Raw genomic sequence first — 20,484 nt, forward strand, 5'->3', positions numbered from 1 at the left:
CTCAATGCATGCACTCTTACATGCATGCACCGTAGTACAGCAAGCGTGGAAATGTTTCGGAATAGATGTGCAAAAGTTGAGGGGCTTGGTTGTCGTGATCTTATGTAGGCGGCCTCGCCTTCTTGGGAAAGCTATGGGAGAATGCACTTGCAGGTGAGTGAAGGCAGGCGTGTGAATCTGCTACTGTCCGGCCTTCACTTGATCTGGGGCATGTCACCATGCCAGTATAGTTTAGAGCCACTGTTACTGCTGCTCATATCTTTCTTCATCATACAGGCAAAGGGTTTGCATGCCTTTAACTGGCCTGTCACACCTAGGCTCACTGTCATCTGTAGATGTGTGGTTGCAGGAAGGTAATAGTGGGTAATGCGTCACAGTCATGTGCTGCAGCAGTATGCACAGATGTTTGTTCCCTCCACATAAGCACAACATTCAGTGTTAACCTACACCTACTACTGTTGACACTGCAGGTGTTATTTCTGAGGCGCTGTAAAGCACATAGCCTTAGCACTCCTGTGCAAAACACTTAGCACATAGTACCGGACCACAATCACGGATGACTTTTCCATACTTTCGTGCTTTCGTGGTGTTGCCGATGCACACGCGTGTGAACACGTCTGCGTGTACTGCTGAACAGCTGCTACGCTGTAGGCTCACCAGTAACTCCTGTTACACACTAGTACTTTAATTAGTGAGGTGCCCTGCTATGGTCCTGCAAAGTCCATGCAGTCCTCTGTGTATTGCATTCTCTGGCGACATTGTGTGGTCATGTGAACAGGTAATGAGCATACAGACTGCCGCCATTGTAACCGCCCCTCCATCCTTACTGTATAGGGCTACTGCTCCCACAGAGGCCATGTGCTTGCCAGGACTGATGATGTCCTTTGCATGTAGGCGTTTTGGCAAGCAGGCTGTTTGTGCCAGCTAAGCCATTCAGGGGCCCATGTCACAATCTTGCAGTAAGTAGGGGAGTTTCCTGTGGGCAGCCATAGATAATGTTTGTGGAGGAAGGAGTCACACCCACTCATGACCTGTTAGAGGAAGCTGACACACACCTGCTTTTGGTTGAGTGGCAACCATTGGTGGAGCATAGGCCTTGCTAATGTGTATGTGCAGGGGCAGCAGCAGCAGGTAGTCCCTTCGGCCATCCTAAGTGAGTGTGACACTCGGTGACTGACGTTCTGTATGTGGCTTGCTCCCTTGCACCTCGGTTCCTATCCACCTTACCAGGCAGTGTGTGTTTCTAAATTGAGCACGCTCACCTTTTGCAGAACTTTCATGCACTGCTTGTCCTCGGGAGAGGGCGTGCATGTGACAGACCTGCTTATGGACAGGCGTAGGAATGCTCTTACAACTTTTTCAACAATTACACTCAGAGTTTATATGTGCTGTCTGTTGAGGGGCAGAGGTGACACATAAAGAATGCTGGAGAACGTTATACTGCACATGTGGCTGTTTCTCTCCCCTCGGACTCATTCTCACAGCGATGTCTTTCCCTGGAAGTAATTGGAGTAGGGCACATAACGCCGTGCTTAGGGGTTGGGCTGGCTACCCACAAGGATGCATGGCACAGACCCTTGGAAAACTCATGGAAGGCTGTTGTGCAGCTAAAGAAAATGCCCCTTCCATGTGGGAATGCAGTGCTGCGTGGAACAGCCCCACTGTAAAGGAGCAGGTTCTGCTTGGACTATAGGCAGGATTCACATGAGTGCTTACCATCGTGCATATAAATATAAGGAAATGCCCCTTCCATGTGGGAATGCAGTGCTGCGTGGAACAGGCACTGTAAAGGAGCAGGTTCTGCTTGGAGAAGAGACGACTGAGGGGGGATATGATAGAGGTGTTTAAAATCATGAGAGGTCTAGAACGGGTAGATGTGAATCGGTTATTTACTCTTTCGGATAATAGAAAGACTAGGGGGCACTCCATGAAGTTAGCATGGGGCACATTTAAAACTAATCGGAGAAAGCTCTTTTTTACTCAACGCACAATTAAACTCTGGAATTTGTTGCCAGAGGATGTGGTTAGTGCAGTTAGTGTAGCTGTGTTTAAAAAAGGATTGGATAAGTTCTTGGAGGAGAAGTCCATTACCTGCTATTAAGTTCACTTAGAGAATAGCCACTGCAATTAGCAATGGTTACATGGAATAGACTTAGTTTTTGGGTACTTGCCAGGTTCTTATGGCCTGGATTGGCCACTGTTGGAAACAGGATACTGGGCTTGATGGACCCTTGGTCTGACCCAGTATGGCATTTTCTTATGTTCTTAGGTTGTGCTTGGACTATAGGCAGGATTCACATGAGTGCTTACCATCGTGCATATAAATATAAGAAAATTCCCCTTCCATGTGGGAATGCAGTGCTGCGTGGAACAGGCACTGTAAAGGGGCAGGTTCTGCTTGGACTATAGGCAGGACTCACATGAGTGCTTACCATCGTGCATATAAATATAAGGAAATGCCCCTTCCATGTGGGAATGCAGTGCTGCGTGGAACAGGCACTGTAAAGGAGCAGGTTCTGCTTGGACTATAGGCAGGACTCACATGAGTGCTTACCATCGTGCAGCTAAACATGAGGCATGGATATACAATGCCCGGTGCATGGCTTTCTGTGTGTGTGTGTGTTCCACTATGCTGTGTACTTGGTGAATCGTGCATCACAGTCTCAGCTGCTGTGTGACAAGTAGGGAGGAGGAGTGAGTGAGTACTGTGTGGTACACCCTCTGCAGAGATGCAGAGCAGAGGACAACGAGGTGTGCAGCTGGTGCTGTGCACAAAGTAGAGTTCCGCAGCTTGGCTGCCGTGCCTGTACTGTCCTGTCTTGGGGGGTCAATATATTACGTGTAAGGGAAGGCTCACCTTGCACACTGCATCCAGATCCCAAAGGCAGCCCTGTCCCGGGGTGTCAGCCAGAGTGTGGCAGGCAGCCTGGTCCCCAGCAGCTGCAAAACCCTTCTAGGGCCTCTGCTGGTTGCCCATTCCCATTGTACAGCACATGGTACTCCCTCACTCATCATCCCTCAGTCAGCAGCTGAGAGTGTGTACCAAGACCAAGTAAGAATGTAAAATCACACCCTATATAAATGAATAAGAAGGCATGGGGTGTGCAGAGAGAGGTTCTTATAGGCAATGTTGATAGCAAGGTGAGTGTAGAAATTCCATGCACAGAATTGGTAAGTAGCAGGGGCAGTAAATCCACTATTTGCATTTGTTTTCCTTGGTTTCCCCCCACAGCAAAACACCGTGCCATGGGGGAAACCAAGGAAATGTCAAAACAAATGCAAATAGTCAATTTACTGCCACTGGTACTTGTTGCACCAAATTTCCAAACAAACTGGCGTAGTGCTGCAGGACACCAGCAATGAGAAGCTCGTTCTCTGCCACGCTGAACCTGATTGCCCTTCAGCCTCTGCCGTACTGGTGGTTGACTGGCCGAAGGGGATGCCACTTCCTGCCCTCACTCTCCATCCTGTTCTCCCTCTCTTCCTCCCCCCCCCCAACTCCATTCCCGTCTGCTCTCTCTATCCCTATGCTGCCGTACTCTTCACACCACTCTTTCCTGCCTAACCCCTTCCTCCTATCCCTTCCCTCCTGCCTGTCTCTACTTGTCCCCCTGTCCCTACTCCTCCTCCCCCTGGCACTCCTGCCCTCCTATCCTCCCACCTCTTATCTCTTCTCTTCCCAGGCCTATCACGCTCCATGTTTTCCTCATCACACACACACTCTTCCACTCCTCACACTCCTCCTCCACTCCACAGAAAATGACAATCAGGACGTTCTATCTTTCACTCTAACAAATATAACAAAAGGCAAAGATAAAGGGAAACAAATGACAACACAAAACAGCACAACTCAGTCAGAAATCACAAAACTACACCAGCAGACTTCCTCTAAGACCACAAACCTCCTCTCCTCTCACTCCAACGCCCGGCCCACCCTCAAAGAAGGAGGGGCAGGAAGTGAGCAGTTATACTAGGAAAAAATATCGCGGTGCACAATGATCTCCATAACATAAAGTCATCTAATGAGATTTGTTTTCTTCTATAAATATAACAGAATCTGCTGAGCATCACAGACCCTGGCACTGGAGACCATGGTGAAGAGGGTGGCGGTGATTGGAGCTGGTTCCAGCGGATTGACTGCCATCAAATGCTGCTTGGATGAGGGGCTTGAGCCCACCTGCTTTGAGAGGACCGAGGACATTGGGGGTCTCTGGAGATTTAAAGTAAGGAAGATACGATGCTGGTGTACTTTCTGGATCGAGCTGACACAGCTCGATCCAGTATCGTCCGCTCGAGGATTGCCCGTCTGTAACGTGCTCGTAGCGCACAATTCGGGCGCGCAAGGCAGTTCGGCGATACAGTGTCCAGTTTCACGCATCCGTATCGCTTCTGAAAACAGACGCATAACCCTTTCCGCACCCGGCATGTAAATGAACGAAAAAGCTGTATAATGAAGGAATTAGCTATTCCCCTGCGATACTGTAACGGGCGCTGATATTATCTCCTCCGTAACCCGCTGTTCTGCCGCGGCCTTAACCTGCTAGTTTACCGCCTCCCCCTAGTAGGAGTTAGTGTAGTGTAGTGTAGGGTAAAAACATTGCTTACCCGCCCTGGTCCCGTCCGGTCTCCTGCAGCCCCGTCCGGACCGGACGGGGCTGCAGGAGACCGGACGGGACCAGGGCAAAAAAAAACAAACGAAAAAGTAGCAAGGCTCGGGCCTGCTATGGTAAGTGTAAAAAGTGTAAAAAACAAAAAACCTGTGTGTTATATAAAAAAATAAAACAATTTTAAATACCTGTCGGAGGGCCGTGGGTCCAGGCGGCCGGTGGGCGGCCATCAGCGGCATCCGGTAGTCCCTTCTCCCTTCCTCCCCTGCCTGGATGAGCGCCAAAATCGCACGGGCGGGTCGGCAGCGGGGGGGGGGGGGGGCGGCAGCAGGATCCGGGAGCGGCGGGTAGGCAGCAGCGGGGTCCGGGGGGTCCGGGGCAGCGGCAGCGGGGGGGGGGGGGCGGCAGCGGGGGGGCGGCAGCAGGATCCGGGAGCGGCGGGTAGGCAGCAGCGGGGTCCAGGGGTGGCAGCGAGATCCGGGGAGCCAGCAGCGGCAGCATGTTCGATCGTGCAGGCAGGTAGGTGGCAAAGTAAAGATGGCCGCCTGCACGGGAAAATCGTGCAATTGGCCGCTGAAGACGTGACGTCACGACGTTTGGCGTCACGGGGTGTGACGTCACGTCTTCAGCGGCCAATTGCACGATTTTCCCGTGCAGGCGGCCATCTTTACTTTGCCACCTACCTGCCTGCACGATCGAACATGCTGCCGCTGCTGGCTCCCCGGATCTCGCTGCCACCCCCGGACCCCGCTGCTGCCTACCCGCCGCTCCCGGATCCTGCTGCCGCCCCCCCCCCCCCCCCGCTGCCGACCCGCCCGTGCGATTTTGGCGCTCATCCAGGCAGGGAGAAGGGACTACCGGATGCCGCTGATGGCTGCCCGCCGCCCACCGGCCGCCTGGACCCACGGCCCTCCGACAGGTATTTAAAATTGTTTTATTTTTTTTATATAACACACAGGTTTTTTGTTTTTTACACTTTTTTACACTTCCTGGTACCTGTCATTTCAAATGTCATTTGAAATGACAGGCACCAGCGCACCCTGGTTACTGTATAGGCGCTGTTACAGCGCCTATACAGTAAAATGGGTTGCGCGGGCATAACCCTTCCCTAACGCTTCACAGCCGCGGCATGCATTTGCATGCGATTAGAGGAGAGTATCGGGGAGTTAGTGAAGAGAACTGTGCGTGCGGGGAGGAAGGGTGCGCCTGACACTACCTCACTGTTTTTACCGCGGCCTTACTGGATCGAGCCGACACGGGATTATTTAACCTTGCAAAAAATGTAATGTGCACATTAAAATACCACTTAGTGAGTCATGCAAGAAGATTTAGAACATAAGAACATAAGAAATTGCCATACTGGGTCAGACCAAAGGTCCATCAAGCCCAGCATCCTGTTTCCAACAGAGGCCAATCCAGGTCACAAGAACCTGGCAGGATCCCAAGGGGTAAATAGATTCCAAGCTGCTTATCCCAGGGATAAGCAGTGGATTTCTCCAGGAATGCATCCAAAACATTTTTAAACACAGCTACACAAATAACTTTCAGCACATTCTTTGGCAACGAATTCCACAGCTTAATTATATGTAGAGTAAAAAAAAAAAAATGTTCTCCTATTTGTTTTTTCAAATGCAGGGTCCACTCTCTGGAAATCTCTGCCAGAGCAGCTCTGCCCCTTGTCAGATAGTGCCCTGTTTAATAAAGCTTTGAAGACCTGGTCATATCAACAGGTTTTCAAACATGATATCTGAAAGCAAATGCTTGTGTAGCTTCTCAGAATTACCCGGCTGTATAGCAAATTATGGGGTAGATTTTAAAAGGTTGCACGCGAGCAACCCGGCGCGCACACGTGTACGCCCGATTTTATAACACGCGCGCGCATGTTATAATATCCGGGGTCAATGCGCGCAAGGGGGTGCACAATTGTGCAACTTGCGTGTGCCGAGCCGCGCTGCCTTCCCCCGTTCCCTCCCAACCACACCCCACCTTCCCTTCCTTTCCCCTACCTCCACCTTCCTTCCCCCCCCCCTACATTTTTTGTTTTCTTTTTGCTGTTTCCAAACTTACTTCAGCCCTGGGGCTGAAGTTGCACGCGCCGGCCGACTGCCGGCGCGCGATCCCAAGCACAGCAGGAAATGTCCGCTGTGCCTGAAGCCTCTGGCCCCGCCCCCGGACCTCCCCTGCCCCGCCCCCTCCCCACCCCTTACACGCGTCCCGGGGCTTCACGCACGTCGCCGGGCCTTTTTAAAATAGGCCTGGCGCACGTAACCTTTTAAAAACCCAGCCCTATGGTTTTAATGCCTTTAATAAATGAATTTTTGTTCCTGAGGTGAATAATATTTTATTGTTATCTTTAGCTTAGTAGAGCAACATAATTGTTATTCCCGGGTAACTGCTTAGATTTAGTTCAGGTTTTGTAATTAGAAAACTGATTGTTCCATCATTTAATGTCCTTTGGAACAAACTTCCTCCCTTCCTGCGGCAGGAACCCTGCCCAAAAAAATTTAAACATAACCTAAAAACTTGCCTCTTCGAGCAAGCTTTCGCTTAACATCCTACCCTGGCACTTGACTACTTGGAATTGAATTCCTTAATATTATTATTATTATATTTTTATTACTATACCCCCCTGTTTCCTGTAAATAGATCCTCCCTTCCTTTCCCTATTATATATGTGTTTGATCCATTTTTACTTATTCCCCTTCTTAAGTTAAGTTCTAATGTTGTCCTGTTATTATCTGTTCTGTTCCTTGTTACAATTGGTTCCAATTTCTATGTAAAGCTCGGTTAGCTATAATTTTGTTTTAATGTAAACCGATGAGTTGTTCCCAACGTTCATCGGTATATAAATCCTCTAAATAAATAAATAAAATAAATAAATAATATTGGACTGTAAATTTCTTGTGTTTGTGTTTTCCATTTTATTCTGTTTTTCTTAATATTGTTTATGTGATTTTGGGATTCAGCTTAATCTTTGAACTAATCAACAAATAATTTAAAATAAATATGTTAATTGAATGTATTACCTAGCAACTTCATTGAGTGTCCCCTAGTTTTTGTATTTTTTGAAAGAGAAAACAACTGTTTACCTGTTCCACTCCACTCATTATTTTATAGACCTCTATCACATCTCCCCTCAGCCGTCTCTTCTCCAAGCTGAAGAGTCCTAACCTCTTTAGCCTTTCCTTATAGAAGAATTGTCCCATCCCCTTTATCATCTTGGTCGCCCTTCTCTGTACCTTTTCTTATTCTGCTCTATCTTTTGAGATGTGGTGACCAGAACTGCGCACAGTACTCAAGATGAGATCACACATGGAGCATTCTGAAATCTCTGTTTTATTCTCATTCTGGGATCGTTATAAACCACTCAATCAGGTACCAAATCTGGTCAAAGCAGGGTACATCATTAAAAACATAATAAAAAGCAAAAATAAAGTTTCCATTCCTTTCCTAATAATCCCTAGCATTCTAATTCCTTTCTTGGCTGCTGCTGCCCACCGAGCAGAAGATTTCAACGTATTATCAACAATGACGCCTAGATCCTTTTCCTGAGTGGTGACTCCTAATGTGGACCCTTGCATTGTGTAGCATTTTTTTCCCCCAGTTTATTGTAAACCGGTACGATAAGACTTGTATTGAGCATCGGTATATTAAAAGAAGTTAAATAAATAAAAAAATAGCTATAGTTTGGATGGTTCTTCTCAATTTGCATCACTTTTCAGTTGTCCATATTAAATATCATCTGCCATTTGTATCCCAGTCTCCTAATCTTGCAAATCCTCTTGTAACTTCTCACAATCTTCTTGTGATTTAATAACTTTGAATAATTTTGTGTGGTTTGCAAGTTTGATCACCTCACATTATTGGTTCCCCTTTCCAGGTTGTTTATAAATTATATTAATAAGCAGCGTTCCCAGAACAGATCCCTGGGCAGTCCCCCATCCACCTTTCTCCATTGAGAAATAGACCATTTAGCCCTTCTCTCTGTTTTATTTCTTTCAGCTAGTTCCCAATCCACAATAGGACATTGCTTCCTATCCCATGACTTGTAGCATAGTCACAGTAAAAAAAAAAAAATCAACCCAACTTTAATAGTGTGATTATGTGATTATTATGCATGGAAAACAAAAAAAATGCTTTGATTAGTGTGAGCATGCTTCACACCTCAGGATTATTCTTTTACATTTAAAGCCTAGTTTTTGAAGTGAAATGTTTTTGCATTTTTAAAACAACTTGCCTGGCATGTTCTTTCATTTGTTAAAAGAATTAGTTGAGAAACATAAAGCCTATTAGCATAAGAGTCATTCAGGTTCTGAGTGCTGAATATCTGAGAACTCTGGATTTCACCCAGAGACTTGAGGAATTACTGGTTCTCCCGGGAAACATTAGAAAGTTCTGGGCTACTTTATTGCTTCAGCATCTCCCTTCAGGGAACAGAAGGAGAGGGGCTGTTTTCTGCTCCACTCATTCCTCAGGAACAGGAAAGGATGGGACTGGAGCAAACACTGCAGGCAACATGGCGGGATAATCTCTCCCGAGAAGATGACTACAGAGACCTTGAGTCCATTTTGAAATCGGCAAAGACTCTTGCAACAATATTTTCATGTGCCCCTGAAGAAGCAATTTATCGCAAAACACCGGCCGTGTTGGGCTGTGTTTACTATTCTATTAAAGAGACTGCCATTTATATATCTCTCATGGATGAGAGTTGATTACTTTTTAAGAAAATTGAAAAATATATAACAACATTTTTTTTGAAAATTAATAAAGAAAAACAATGATGGTGAATGATTGAGAAGACCGGTTGGGTTTCTTGTTAAAGCTACAACGACAGGCTTGCTGACACCGTCATTTAGGCTTATGTTAAAAAGTTATAATTTTTGGCCCCTTTTTCTTGTTAAGGTTTATACTTGGGTTGCCATATTGACTCTCTTTTGATATTAAATTTGTGGTAATTAAAATCTCCCATTATTATTGCACTGCCAAATTGGTTAGCTTCCCTGATTTCTCTTAGCATTTCATCATCCATCTCATCATTTTGGCTAGGTGGATGATAGTACATTCCTATCACTATAATCTAAACCAACACACATGGGATTTCTGTTGCAGAGGAGGTGGACCCTTGGGCCGAGGTGGGGTTGATGCTACCTGTAGGAGGGATCCTACGGGTCCCCACCGTCGGCAGGCGCAGTGGGCTGACTGACAGAGGCCGGCTGGAGCTTTGCCAATACCAGCCCTCGTTCCCTGCGGGTTGAGCCTTTGGATATCGGGGCCGGCTGAAGTTAGGTGGGCCTCCATGTGTTGTTGCTGAAGAGAAGATGGAGAGGTCAGCCCAGGGGCAGAAACAACAGTACTGGACAAGATTAAGTCCCGGAGACCCGTGTGCCTATAGGTAAGAGATTCCAACAGGGGGCATCTGAGCAAGAACAGGCCGGATCCTGAAAGGCCAAGTCCAGGACTAACTGTAGAGGCATCGTAGAGCAAGCTGAGGTCAGGGCAGGCAGCAATCAAGGAGCAGTGGCAAGACAAGGCTGAAGTCAAGTCCATAAGCGAAGTGCTGGCATGGTCAGACATAGCAGAGGTCTGGACTAGGAGTTGATCAGTAGTGTGGTCGGGCATTGCAGAGGTCTGGACTAGGAGATGATCAGTAGCATGGTCGGACGTAGCAGAGGTCTGGACTAGGAGATGATCAGTAGCATAGTCAGGCAAAGCAATGGTCGGGTCAAGGAGAAGATCGGTAGCATAGTCAGGCAAAGCAATGGTCGGGTCCAGGAGAAGATTGGTAGCATAGTCAGGCAAGGCAATGGTCGGGTCCAGGAGAAGATCAGTAGCATAGTCAGGCAAAGTAGTGGTCGAGTCCAGGATATCAATCCGGAGGGAAGCAGGAATGGAGAAGATAAACCAGGAACAAACTTGAAGGGAATTGAGACCAGGAACATGAAGGAATCACCAGGAGGCAATGAAGTACATGACCAGCATGAAGACCTGTTTCAAAGGCGACTAACAGGAGCTGAGCCTGGCCTTATAAACCGGAGCTTCAGCGACGTCATCATTCGGGGCCATGGCCAAGTTCCCACCGTGGGTCCTTCAAAAGGAACAGAGATGCGCGCACGCACACCTAGGGAGGGACACGGTGCGGGATGGCGGCATCTCTCTGCAGGCCACACAGAGAGGCCTGCTGCGGAGCACAGGAGTCTGTCGTGGAGGCAGGAGTGCCGGGGACAGCCCAAGGATGGAGACGGTGGCCCACAGCCATGAGGGAAGTGGAGCCAGGCGCTGGAGTATGCTGCAGAGGGTAAGAAGGCCTGGCCGTGGGCCTGCTGTGGCCGGCAATTGCAACAGTACCCCCCTCTTACACCCCTCCCCCCTTGGAGGTCTCGGTTTGCCCGGATGGGCACGATGAAACTGGAGGAGGAGGAGGTCTTTTTTCAGGATGTTATAGGCTGGTTCCCACGAATTCTCTTCTGGGCCATATCCTTCCCAGGAGAGGAAGTATTCCCACCGGTGGCCCCTACGGTGAATATCAAGAACTTCATAGACCTTGTAAGTGGTGTCTAACTCCCTAACCAGCTGGGATGGTTTGGGAACCTTGCGTGAAGGCCAGGAAAGGATTACTGGCTTCAGAAGTGACACATGGAAAGTGTTGTGAATTCCCAAAGTTGGCGGAGGCTGAAGCCGGTAAGTGACAGGACCAACACGATGAATGACTGGAAAAGGCCCGATGTATCTAGGTGCGAACCTTTGGGAAGGTATGTTAAGATGAAGGTATTGTGTACTTAACCAGACCTTTTGGCCGGGAAGAAACTCAGGAGCAGAGCATCGGTGAGTATCTGCAGACTTCTTGGCCCGGGTTGCGGCTTGGCCTAAGCGAATGTTCGTCTGATTCCAGTGCTGCTTACCATAAATGATGGAGAGAGGTGACGTACCTGTGGCAGCGGCAATGTGGGAGTTGTGGGAGAACTCTGCCCAAGGAAGAAGTTCAGATCAGTTATCTTGACGGTCATTTATATAGACGCGGAGGAAGGTCTTCAAAGAGCGATTCATACATTCAGCTTGTCTGTTGGCCTGTGCAAAGTAAGCTGTGGTGAGGCTGATGTTGATGCTAAACTTAGAGCAAAGGGCGAGCCAGTAACAGGTGACAAACTATGGACCTCTGTCCGAGACAATGTCCTTGGGTAAGATGTGCAGACAAAATATATGGAGGAAGAACAAGCATGCCAATTTTGGGGCTGAAGGTAAGCCTGGTAATAGAACAAAATGGGCCATTTTTGAAAACCTGTGGATGGTAACCCTTGGATGGTGGCAAGTCCACTATGAAATCTGTGGAAATATGCGTCCACGGTTTTCGGGAGCAGGAAGTAGTTGAAGTAAACCCCAGGGTCGACTGACTGGGGGGTTTCTGTTGAGCGCAGATAATGCGTGTCAGAGACCATAGTGGGCCACCAGAAGAACCGCTGGAGCAGAGCTAGGGTACGTGCTTGCCCTGGATGGCCAACAAACTTTGAATCATGTGCCTATCGGAGAACTCTTTCACGGAGGCGATGTCACAACAGTTTTCCCAGCTGGGGCCTCTGTGTGTAGTGGATAAACAGATACAGGCTGGGTCAATAATATTACCGGGTTCTTCAGCAACGTCTTCGGGTTTGAAGGAATGAGATAGGGCATCTGCCCGGAGATTCTTTTCAGCTGGGCGATACTGGAGTTTAAAGTTGAATCTTGAGAAAAACAAAGCCCATCAGGCTTGACGGGCATTGAGACGCTGGGCAGGACTCAAGTGTTCAAGATTCTTATGGTCGGTGAGAATTGTAAATTTGTGCTGAGCACGCTCCAATACTATAGTTTTGTTCTGCAGGAGAAAACTTGCGAGAAAAAAAAAGAACATAGAACCAGAGATCCAGAAGTTGAATGTCGGCTCAGGACTGCCCCGGCCCCGATAGCATAGGTGTCCACTTCGACCAGGAAGGGGCAGTTTGGGTCTGGATGATGAAGACATGGTCCTACGAGGAAGGACTCTTTGAGGAACTGAAAGGCAGTAATGGCTTCCGGGGTCTAATTGCGAGTATCTTGGCCCTTATGGGTCATCGCAGTGAGAGGAGCCGCCAAGTCCGAATAGTTGGAAATGAAATGGCGGTAATAGTTTGTAAATCCAAGAAATCATTGCAAAGCTCGGAGGCCGACAGGCCGAGGCCAGTCTTGGATTCCCTTGAGCTTTCCAGGGTCCATGGAAAACCCTTGCTGTGAGATTCGGAGCGCTAAAGGGAGTGACGCCACCAGGCATCGCAAAAAAGGAGAAAAAACCCACTCACCACCAAGCACCCTGCAACACTGCAAAAGAAAGAAAGAAATCAGGTAGGAGCCAAAACTAAGAGAAGAGATGACCGCGAGCGGGAGGCCCGCGATTGGGAGCCCTGCCCCACCTGCACTCTCATCACTGGGACTTAGTCAAATCATCAATTGCCCAATGCACAAAGCAGGTCACACACTAGACCTAGTCTTCATCAACACTAACATATGGTCTAACCACCAAACTAAGATAACGAATATACCATGGTCAGACCACTTTATCATCCATGCAAACTTATATTCAAATTGTAAACTTACAGCAAGAAAAAGACAACTAAATCCTTCTCATACTCCTTCTCTTATACTTTTTGCATCGAAACTCTTCAAGCAAATCTACAAACTGAACTAACAAACATAGACCTATCAAACACAGAAATTGCAACATCATCCTGGATTACCATAACTAGAACTGTAGCAGACAAGATAAACCCCATGATAAAGAAAACAATATAAATATATATATATATATATATATATATATATATATATATATATATATATATCCTCTCTTCCTCCAAACTCACTATTTGTTCCTCTGATCCTGTCTCTACCTGATTCCTCAGCTCCATCTCCTCTACAGTCATCCCTTCTATCTGTCACTCTCCACTGCTATTGTTCCTGCTGCCTTCAAATGTGCTGTAATTCTACCACTCCTTAAAAAATCCTCACTGAATCCTATCTGTGCAGCCAACTATCGTCCCATATCCATTCTTCCTTTTGCTTCCAAACTACTTGAACATGCTGTTCATCACCGCTGTCTTGACTTTCTTGCATCTCAAGCTGTTCTTAACCCATTCTAGTCTGGTTTTCACCCTCTACATTCAACTAAAACAGCCATTGCCAAAGTTTCCAATGTCCCGTTTATGGCTAAAGCCAAAGGTCTTTATTCTGTCCTTATCCTCCTTGACCTGTCTGTTGCTTTTGAGTGTTGATCACTACCTACTCCTTGATACTCTGTTCTTACTTGGATTTCAGGACTCTGTCCTGTCTTAGTTCTCTTCTTATCTCTCCCATTGCACTTTCAGTGTTTCCTCTGGTGGTTCGTCCTCTTCCGCTATTCCACTATCAACTGGGGTGCCTCAGGGCTCTGTCCTGGGCCCTCTTCTCTTCTCACCATATACTAATTCCCTTGGTGCTCCGATTTCATCTCATGCTTTCAATACCATTTTTATGCTGATAACTCCCAGATCTACTTTTATACACCAGAAATCCAATCTTGGATCTCGGCCTGCCTGTCTGACTGCTGCCTGGATGTCCCTCCGCCAACTTAAACTCAACATGGCCAAGATGGAACTCCTTATATTTCCCTCCAAGCCCACCTTCTCTCGTCCTCCTTTCTCCGTTTCTGTGGATAACATGGACATCGTCCTGGTCCCATAGGCCCATAACTTTGGAGTCCTCTTCGACTTCTCTCTCTCCTTCTCTACGAATATCCAAAACACTGCTAAAACATGATGTTTCTTTCTTTATAACATTGCCAAAATCCGTCCTTTCCTTTCTGAATACTCTACCAGAACCTTTATTCACTCTCTCATCTCCTCCTGCTTAGACTATTGCAGCCTGTTCTTCACTGGTCTCCCAGCAAGTCATTTCTCTCCACTGCAATCTGTCCTAAATTCAGCTGCATGATTTATCTTTCACCAAAGTCGCTATGCACACATTCTCTTCTGAAGTCACTGCATTGGCTCCCTATCCGCTTCCGCATACAGTTCAAGCTCCTCTTTCTCACCTGGAAATGCCTTCCCTCTGCAGCACCTCACTACCTCTCCTCTCTTATCTCTCTCTCTACACCCTTTCTCGTGTACTCCACTCATCGGATGTCACTCCTATCTGTGCCCTTCTCCTCTGCTGCCAATTCCACACTCCGTGCTTTCCAGCTGGCTGCATCGTGTGCTTGGAATAGCCTTCCTGAACTGGTGCATCACACTCCCTCTCTTGCCATGTTTAAATCCCATCTAAAGACCCACCTTTTTGAAACTGCTTTTCAATCTTATGCCTGATTATCTGCTTTTAGTCTTGTTAACTTTCTTTTCTTTTCAACCATTGTCTTGCTTTATGAAATACCCCAAGGCTATTTTCCTGTATGTTTGTCTTATTAGTCCCTGCTCTATTGAGCAGGGACTGTCTTTTTGTATGTTTGTACAGTGCTGCGCATGTCGAGTACTGCTATAGAAATGTTAAGTAGTAGTGGTGGTAGTATTATTAGTAGTATTAGTAGGCGGGTCAATAGTAGTATTATTAGTAGTATTAGTAGGCAGGTCAATTTGGGTGCTGACGGAAGTCCAAGAAGTGGAATGAAGTGAGCCATTTTAGAGAATCGGTCGATCACGACCCAAATAATAGTGCAACCATTAGAGAGAGGGAAGTCCACTATGAAATCAGTGGACAAATAGGTTCAGGATTCCTTGGGGGTTGGCAATGGATGTAACAGCCCCTACAGTCGTTCTAACAAGGGATTCTGCTGCGTGCAAGTGGGTCAGGAGTCCTCTTAAGCTGGGACGTCTTGTTGCATCTGTGGCCACCAATAATACTGCTGGAGGGCGAGAGTCCGAGCCCAGCCCGGGTGACCTGCGACATGGCTAGAAGCCAGAGAGTTGAGAGGTCTCCCCCAAGCATCTGCGGGAACTGGCTGGGGTCCGGGGCTGGAGATAAGAGCGGTGGCCTGCGGGTCGGGCCTGCGGACCACAACATGTTTTAAAGGGTCTTTATGTAAAGATATAGAACATGAATTCTTTAAAAGGCCCCTGCTTCCTTTATAATGTGTGCACATCTCATTTATGTCACAAAATGGACAATCATACTTGTTTTAGCATGCACACTAGAATATTATTTTGTAGGTCCCTTAGTGAATCAGTCTCTAAGTCTGAACCATTAACTTTTAAGCCCTTTTACTGTTTATCATATTATTTTTCTGTAGCTTTACTGTGATATTTCATGCAGGAAACTCCTGAAGATGGCAGAGCCAGCATCTACAGATCTGTTATCGTTAACTCATCCAAGGAGATGATGTGCTTCAGTGACTTTCCCATCCCCGATGACTTTCCAAATTATATGCACAATGTGAAAATACTGGAGTACTTCCGGATGTATGCGAAGCACTTTGATCTTCTGAAGTGCATACGCTTTAAGGTAAGGCTCTAAAATATTTTCACGCCATGCAGACAAAGTAGAGAGAGATTAGTGGTGTGCAGACAGAGGAATTTGATGAATTGTAAGATCTGCAATGGCGCGGGCAGTGTCAGTGACTAAAGAAAACAGCAGTTGAGTGAATTTGACTGCATTTTTTGTTTCTCTGAGAGTTTCTTATTGCAGGGGGGGGAAAAGGAGTGTCACGGTGTCTTCCAGAAACTGTGACTGCCTAGAATTGATTTCCATCACGAGGCAGGCGCTAGAGCACGAGCAATAGCAATGGGGAAGGCAGAGGAAAAGCTTTGCCTGCTTCAGGAAAGGGAGTGACAGCGCCACCTGTGGGGCAAACCCTAGTATTACCAGTAGTGAGAAAAGCAGGAGGACTCTCCCCATCCAAGCTCACAAGAGATTTTTTAGAGGAAGGGGAAACTACAGGCACAGGCAAGGCAGGGTCAGGAGAAGGCAGAGTCCGTGGAGGGTGGCATTGGCAGTAGAGGAGAAAGAGTTAAGGGGAGGAGCAGAGCAGGCAAAAGCTGCACAGCTCTCCTTCCTGATTCCTCCTGCAAGAAAGTACTGATTCAGATTAATTGTGTCGGGGCTTTTCAGACCCTGGTACAGAACTTCTAGTAGCTGAGGAGACCTTGGAGAGTTTAGTTATTAGTCTGGTGACTGTGGTTTTTTTTTTTTTTACCAGGTTTTGGAATTCTGATGGGTTTTTTTTTGTTTAAACACAAGTGTTGTGTTATTTCCAGTAAAAAAAAAAAAAAAAGGTTTCATTCGTTTTCCTCTTGCTAGGCCAGTCCTTATTCTTGGGATTTCTCTCTTCCTCAGTTGCTGGAGACAGAGAGCATATCCCCTTCATAACCACATTCTAGGCTATAAAAGGGGGAGTGGACTGGGTCCTTGCTATTTGAAGCTTATTCACCAAACCTCCCCATGGAAGTCTCAGATATCCCACAAATCCGAGACGGTTTGCAGATAGGCCAGTGCAAAGGCTTAGCACTCAGTGATATTGTTCTACTGAATAATTTGTGATGTGGGGTATATAATTAGTGAATGTCAGCACTAGAAACCATGATGATCTAGTGATTTTCACATGGGACTGCAGTATATAAAACCTCTAAATAAATAAATAAATACATTCACTGAAGGTGAAAACTGCATTCCTTTCCTGCTATAGGTACCTCATTAAAGGTACCTAGGTAGCTATACAGCCAGATGTAGCAGACTATTTTTTAAAAAGGGGGTCCAGTATGCAACCTCCCTTCAGACTGACTTTTTTCTCAGTGGGATCTCAACCAGAGCACTAGAAGGAGCACCTTTTGAATCCTGAAAGCAAACAGCTATTAAGGACGAATCTGCCATTTTGGCAGTAATCTGCTCTGGTAGATGCTTTTTGGAATGCAGGCTGCCTTATGCAGAGAATCCTACTTAGTGATTTTGCCTCATTCTACCACCTTCCAACCAGTGCCCTCATTCCTTCTGAAGTTTGTGCCTCCCTTCCACCTGAATCAGATGGGGGTAAGGATGAAAGGCTGCACCTCCTGGATGTGCACAGCATTCCGCGGTGACAACCCTCTTCAGAAAGATGGACAGGTTGTTTGTGCTGTTTGGAGGAGCACATTAAGGGAGAAGTTCTCTCCAAGGCTATGCTAGCTTGATGGATCAAAGAAAGAAATCACCTCAGCTTATGTACTCAATGGTAGGCAAACCCCGGTGGTGCTCTATGCACATTCCAGCAGGTCACAGAGGTCATCCTGGGCAGAAGCATCATCAGTCTCATCAGATGAAATCTGTAGGGCTACCATGTCCCTGCACTCATTTTCCAAACATTATAGGTGAATGTGCAGGCTAGGACAGCCATGGCCTTTGGGTCCAGAATCCTTAGGGTAACCCTGTCTTCCACCTGGCCAAGTGGAAACCAAGTATACAGACTGGTCTAGCAGGAGGAAAAGAGAGGTGAAATTCCTACCTGATAGTTTTCTTTCCTTGAGTCCTGCTAATGGAAGGTACAAGAGGCCTATTTGTACTGATCAGAAGGCATGAGTAGGATTACAGAAGTGTAGTTGACTCCGTGCCCTGGATTAATCAACAATCTTCAGCATCTTATATTCATAGTAGTGCGACTTTAAACTGAATCTGTTCCGCAATAGGCAACCAGTGCAATTCTCATAGCACAGGACAGATATGAGCTCTTTGATTCAAGCTGGATATCACTCCAACAGCTGAGTTCTGCAAAATCTGTATTCTTAGGCAGCCCTGCAAGCAAAGCATTACAGTAATCTAATGTTGGTAATACCAAGGTCTGAACCACAGCTCAAAACTCCTGAGCCCTATGAAAGGAACATAATGGCCGTGTTAGGTTTGTGGCATAGTGTGGACTCTTAGTCGCAATGGTGATGACTCCTCCCACGGGGAGGGGCCCCATGGGGAACCTCAGCGATAGGCTAGACTCAGAGAGCAGACACTGGAAATGGAAAGCTTTATTGTACTGCTGCAGATAGATGGTAATTATGCAGGAAGGAATGGCACTGAAGTCCAGCAAGGTACCAATATGCTTAGACAGTCTCAGATGTAGAAGTCTCACCCAGATGTTCAAGGTTGGTAGTGTTCTGCTGAGCGGGATAAGCCAAACCTGGTGGGTGGAAGTGGAGAGCTGGATCATAAAGGTACTCACTGAAGAGTAGTGCAGGAATCCTCCTGGTGATGGTGAAGGTGGACCTGAGGTCCGTAGTGCTGGATACTCTGAGCTGGTAGGCCCTCGAGGAGTGAGTACCTGGGAGCCCAGGATCCTGAAAGAGAAGAGAGACACGAGGAGCAGTTGTCTAGTTAGTAGAAACCCCAAAGGGTAGTTGGAAGCGAAGACCCTGAGGAGCGGGTGGCCAGAGCTTCTTCAGGAGCGAGATACCCCGGAGGGTAGCGAGGAGTCTAAGCATGCAGCTTAGAAGCGGTCAGTGTAGCTAAACTTAAGTCCTTGCTAACTCATTTGTTGGAAGCGGAGCGGAGGCTTAAATATCAGGAGGTATTGACGTCATGCGGTGGGGACACCCCCGAGGTTCCCACCATGATGTGTAGATAAGCATAGGTAGCATGCATGCGTGTGCCCTAGGAGGCCATGGGAAGGAGCATGGCGGACGGGGATGCCCATGCTGAGTTGGAGACGCTGAGGCAGCCATCTTACCCATGGAGAAGGAGAAAGGCAAAAAAGAGGTGAGGCAGAGCAGTTGCAGCCATCTGCGACCGGACGCAACAGCCGCAGTTTATAAGAATCAGATTTGACAATGAATATTGAGAAATTACTACTTACCTGATAATTTCCTTTTCTTTAGGACAGCCTCGTATTTTCTTGAAACGGGGGCACTGGAATCACAGTGTGCAGTCTGAGGAGCCTTGCAAATGTAAACTGCCTGCTTCTTTGATGGGGAGTGGCAGGGAGACTCCATCGCATATCCTTCTCATATCACCTCCAGGACCCATTGATCCGATAGGTGGACGCCTCTCTCTCTCTTTTCAGAGGAGGGTCGAATTCATATCTCCTGTTCCTGGGGGCAGGTCGGCAAACCTTCATTGGGAGGCTTGGAAAATTCCACTACCCGAGCCTGCACCCATTCCTGGGATGTCTGGGATGAAAGGACTGAGACCTACTGAAGGGGCGAGTTTTCTGAAAGGTCGCTTCTCTATAGACTTGAAAACTTTTGGATCCTCTAGCACAACCTCTCATGTTAAAGGAGCATGGCTTCTGCTTCTTATCCTCCAGCAAACGAGGAACCGGTGATTTAACCCACTTACTGGTCGGCTTCTAAAAATTTTCTCCCAAATAAGAGCGAGCCTTTAAAGGGCAATTTGGTGAGGTTAGCCTTGGAGGTTGCATCGGCCGACCAATTTCTCAGCCATAATGAATGCATGGCCACTACTATCGAAGCCAACCCTCTGGATGAAGTGCATACCAAATCATAGCCCACATCTGCCAAGAAGGCAGCAGCTGGTTCCATAACTGCCCTGGAGTTGACCCCAGAGTCATTGACTTTCTGGGAGAGAAACAAACAAGAGTGACCCACCAAGGAACAACAAGAAGCTATCTGTAAAGTCTCTGTCACTGCTTCAAAGCTTGATTAAAGATAGTCTCAATCTTTCTATTATGGCCATCCTTCAAGACCATTCCTCCTTCCAAGGGAAAAGTGGTCCACTTGGACACTGCACACACAAGTGCAATTACCTTCAGAAAGCATAATTGCTTTCTTACTACTGGATCCAGAGGCAATCCAAAATTTGACCCGCTTTGAAATTAGCCTCTGGGGTGCCCCACTCAAGTTCAATCAATTCTTGAATGGCCTCCATCACGGGGAAAAAACAAGAGGCTTTACGCAAGGAAACCAAAATGGGATTTCTCTTTGGCTCAGCCACA

General features: G+C 47.1%; 1 protein-coding gene across 1 annotated transcript in view; it reads left to right on the plus strand.

The window, feature by feature from the left end:
- The first annotated feature begins 4,057 nt into the window (after positions 1-4,057).
- Positions 4,058-20,484, plus strand: part of LOC115100362 (dimethylaniline monooxygenase [N-oxide-forming] 5-like) — a 70,197-nt gene continuing 53,770 nt past the window's right edge. Inside the window, exons 1-2 of the mRNA XM_029618782.1 lie at positions 4,058-4,223; positions 15,891-16,079. Of these exons, the coding sequence (XP_029474642.1) occupies positions 4,092-4,223; positions 15,891-16,079 (321 nt within the window). The 5' untranslated portion in view covers positions 4,058-4,091. The remainder of the gene's footprint in view (positions 4,224-15,890; positions 16,080-20,484) is intronic.

This window comes from Rhinatrema bivittatum, chromosome 10 (assembly GCF_901001135.1).
Source record: "Rhinatrema bivittatum chromosome 10, aRhiBiv1.1, whole genome shotgun sequence".
In the NCBI taxonomy this organism is placed as follows: Eukaryota; Metazoa; Chordata; class Amphibia; order Gymnophiona; family Rhinatrematidae; genus Rhinatrema; species Rhinatrema bivittatum.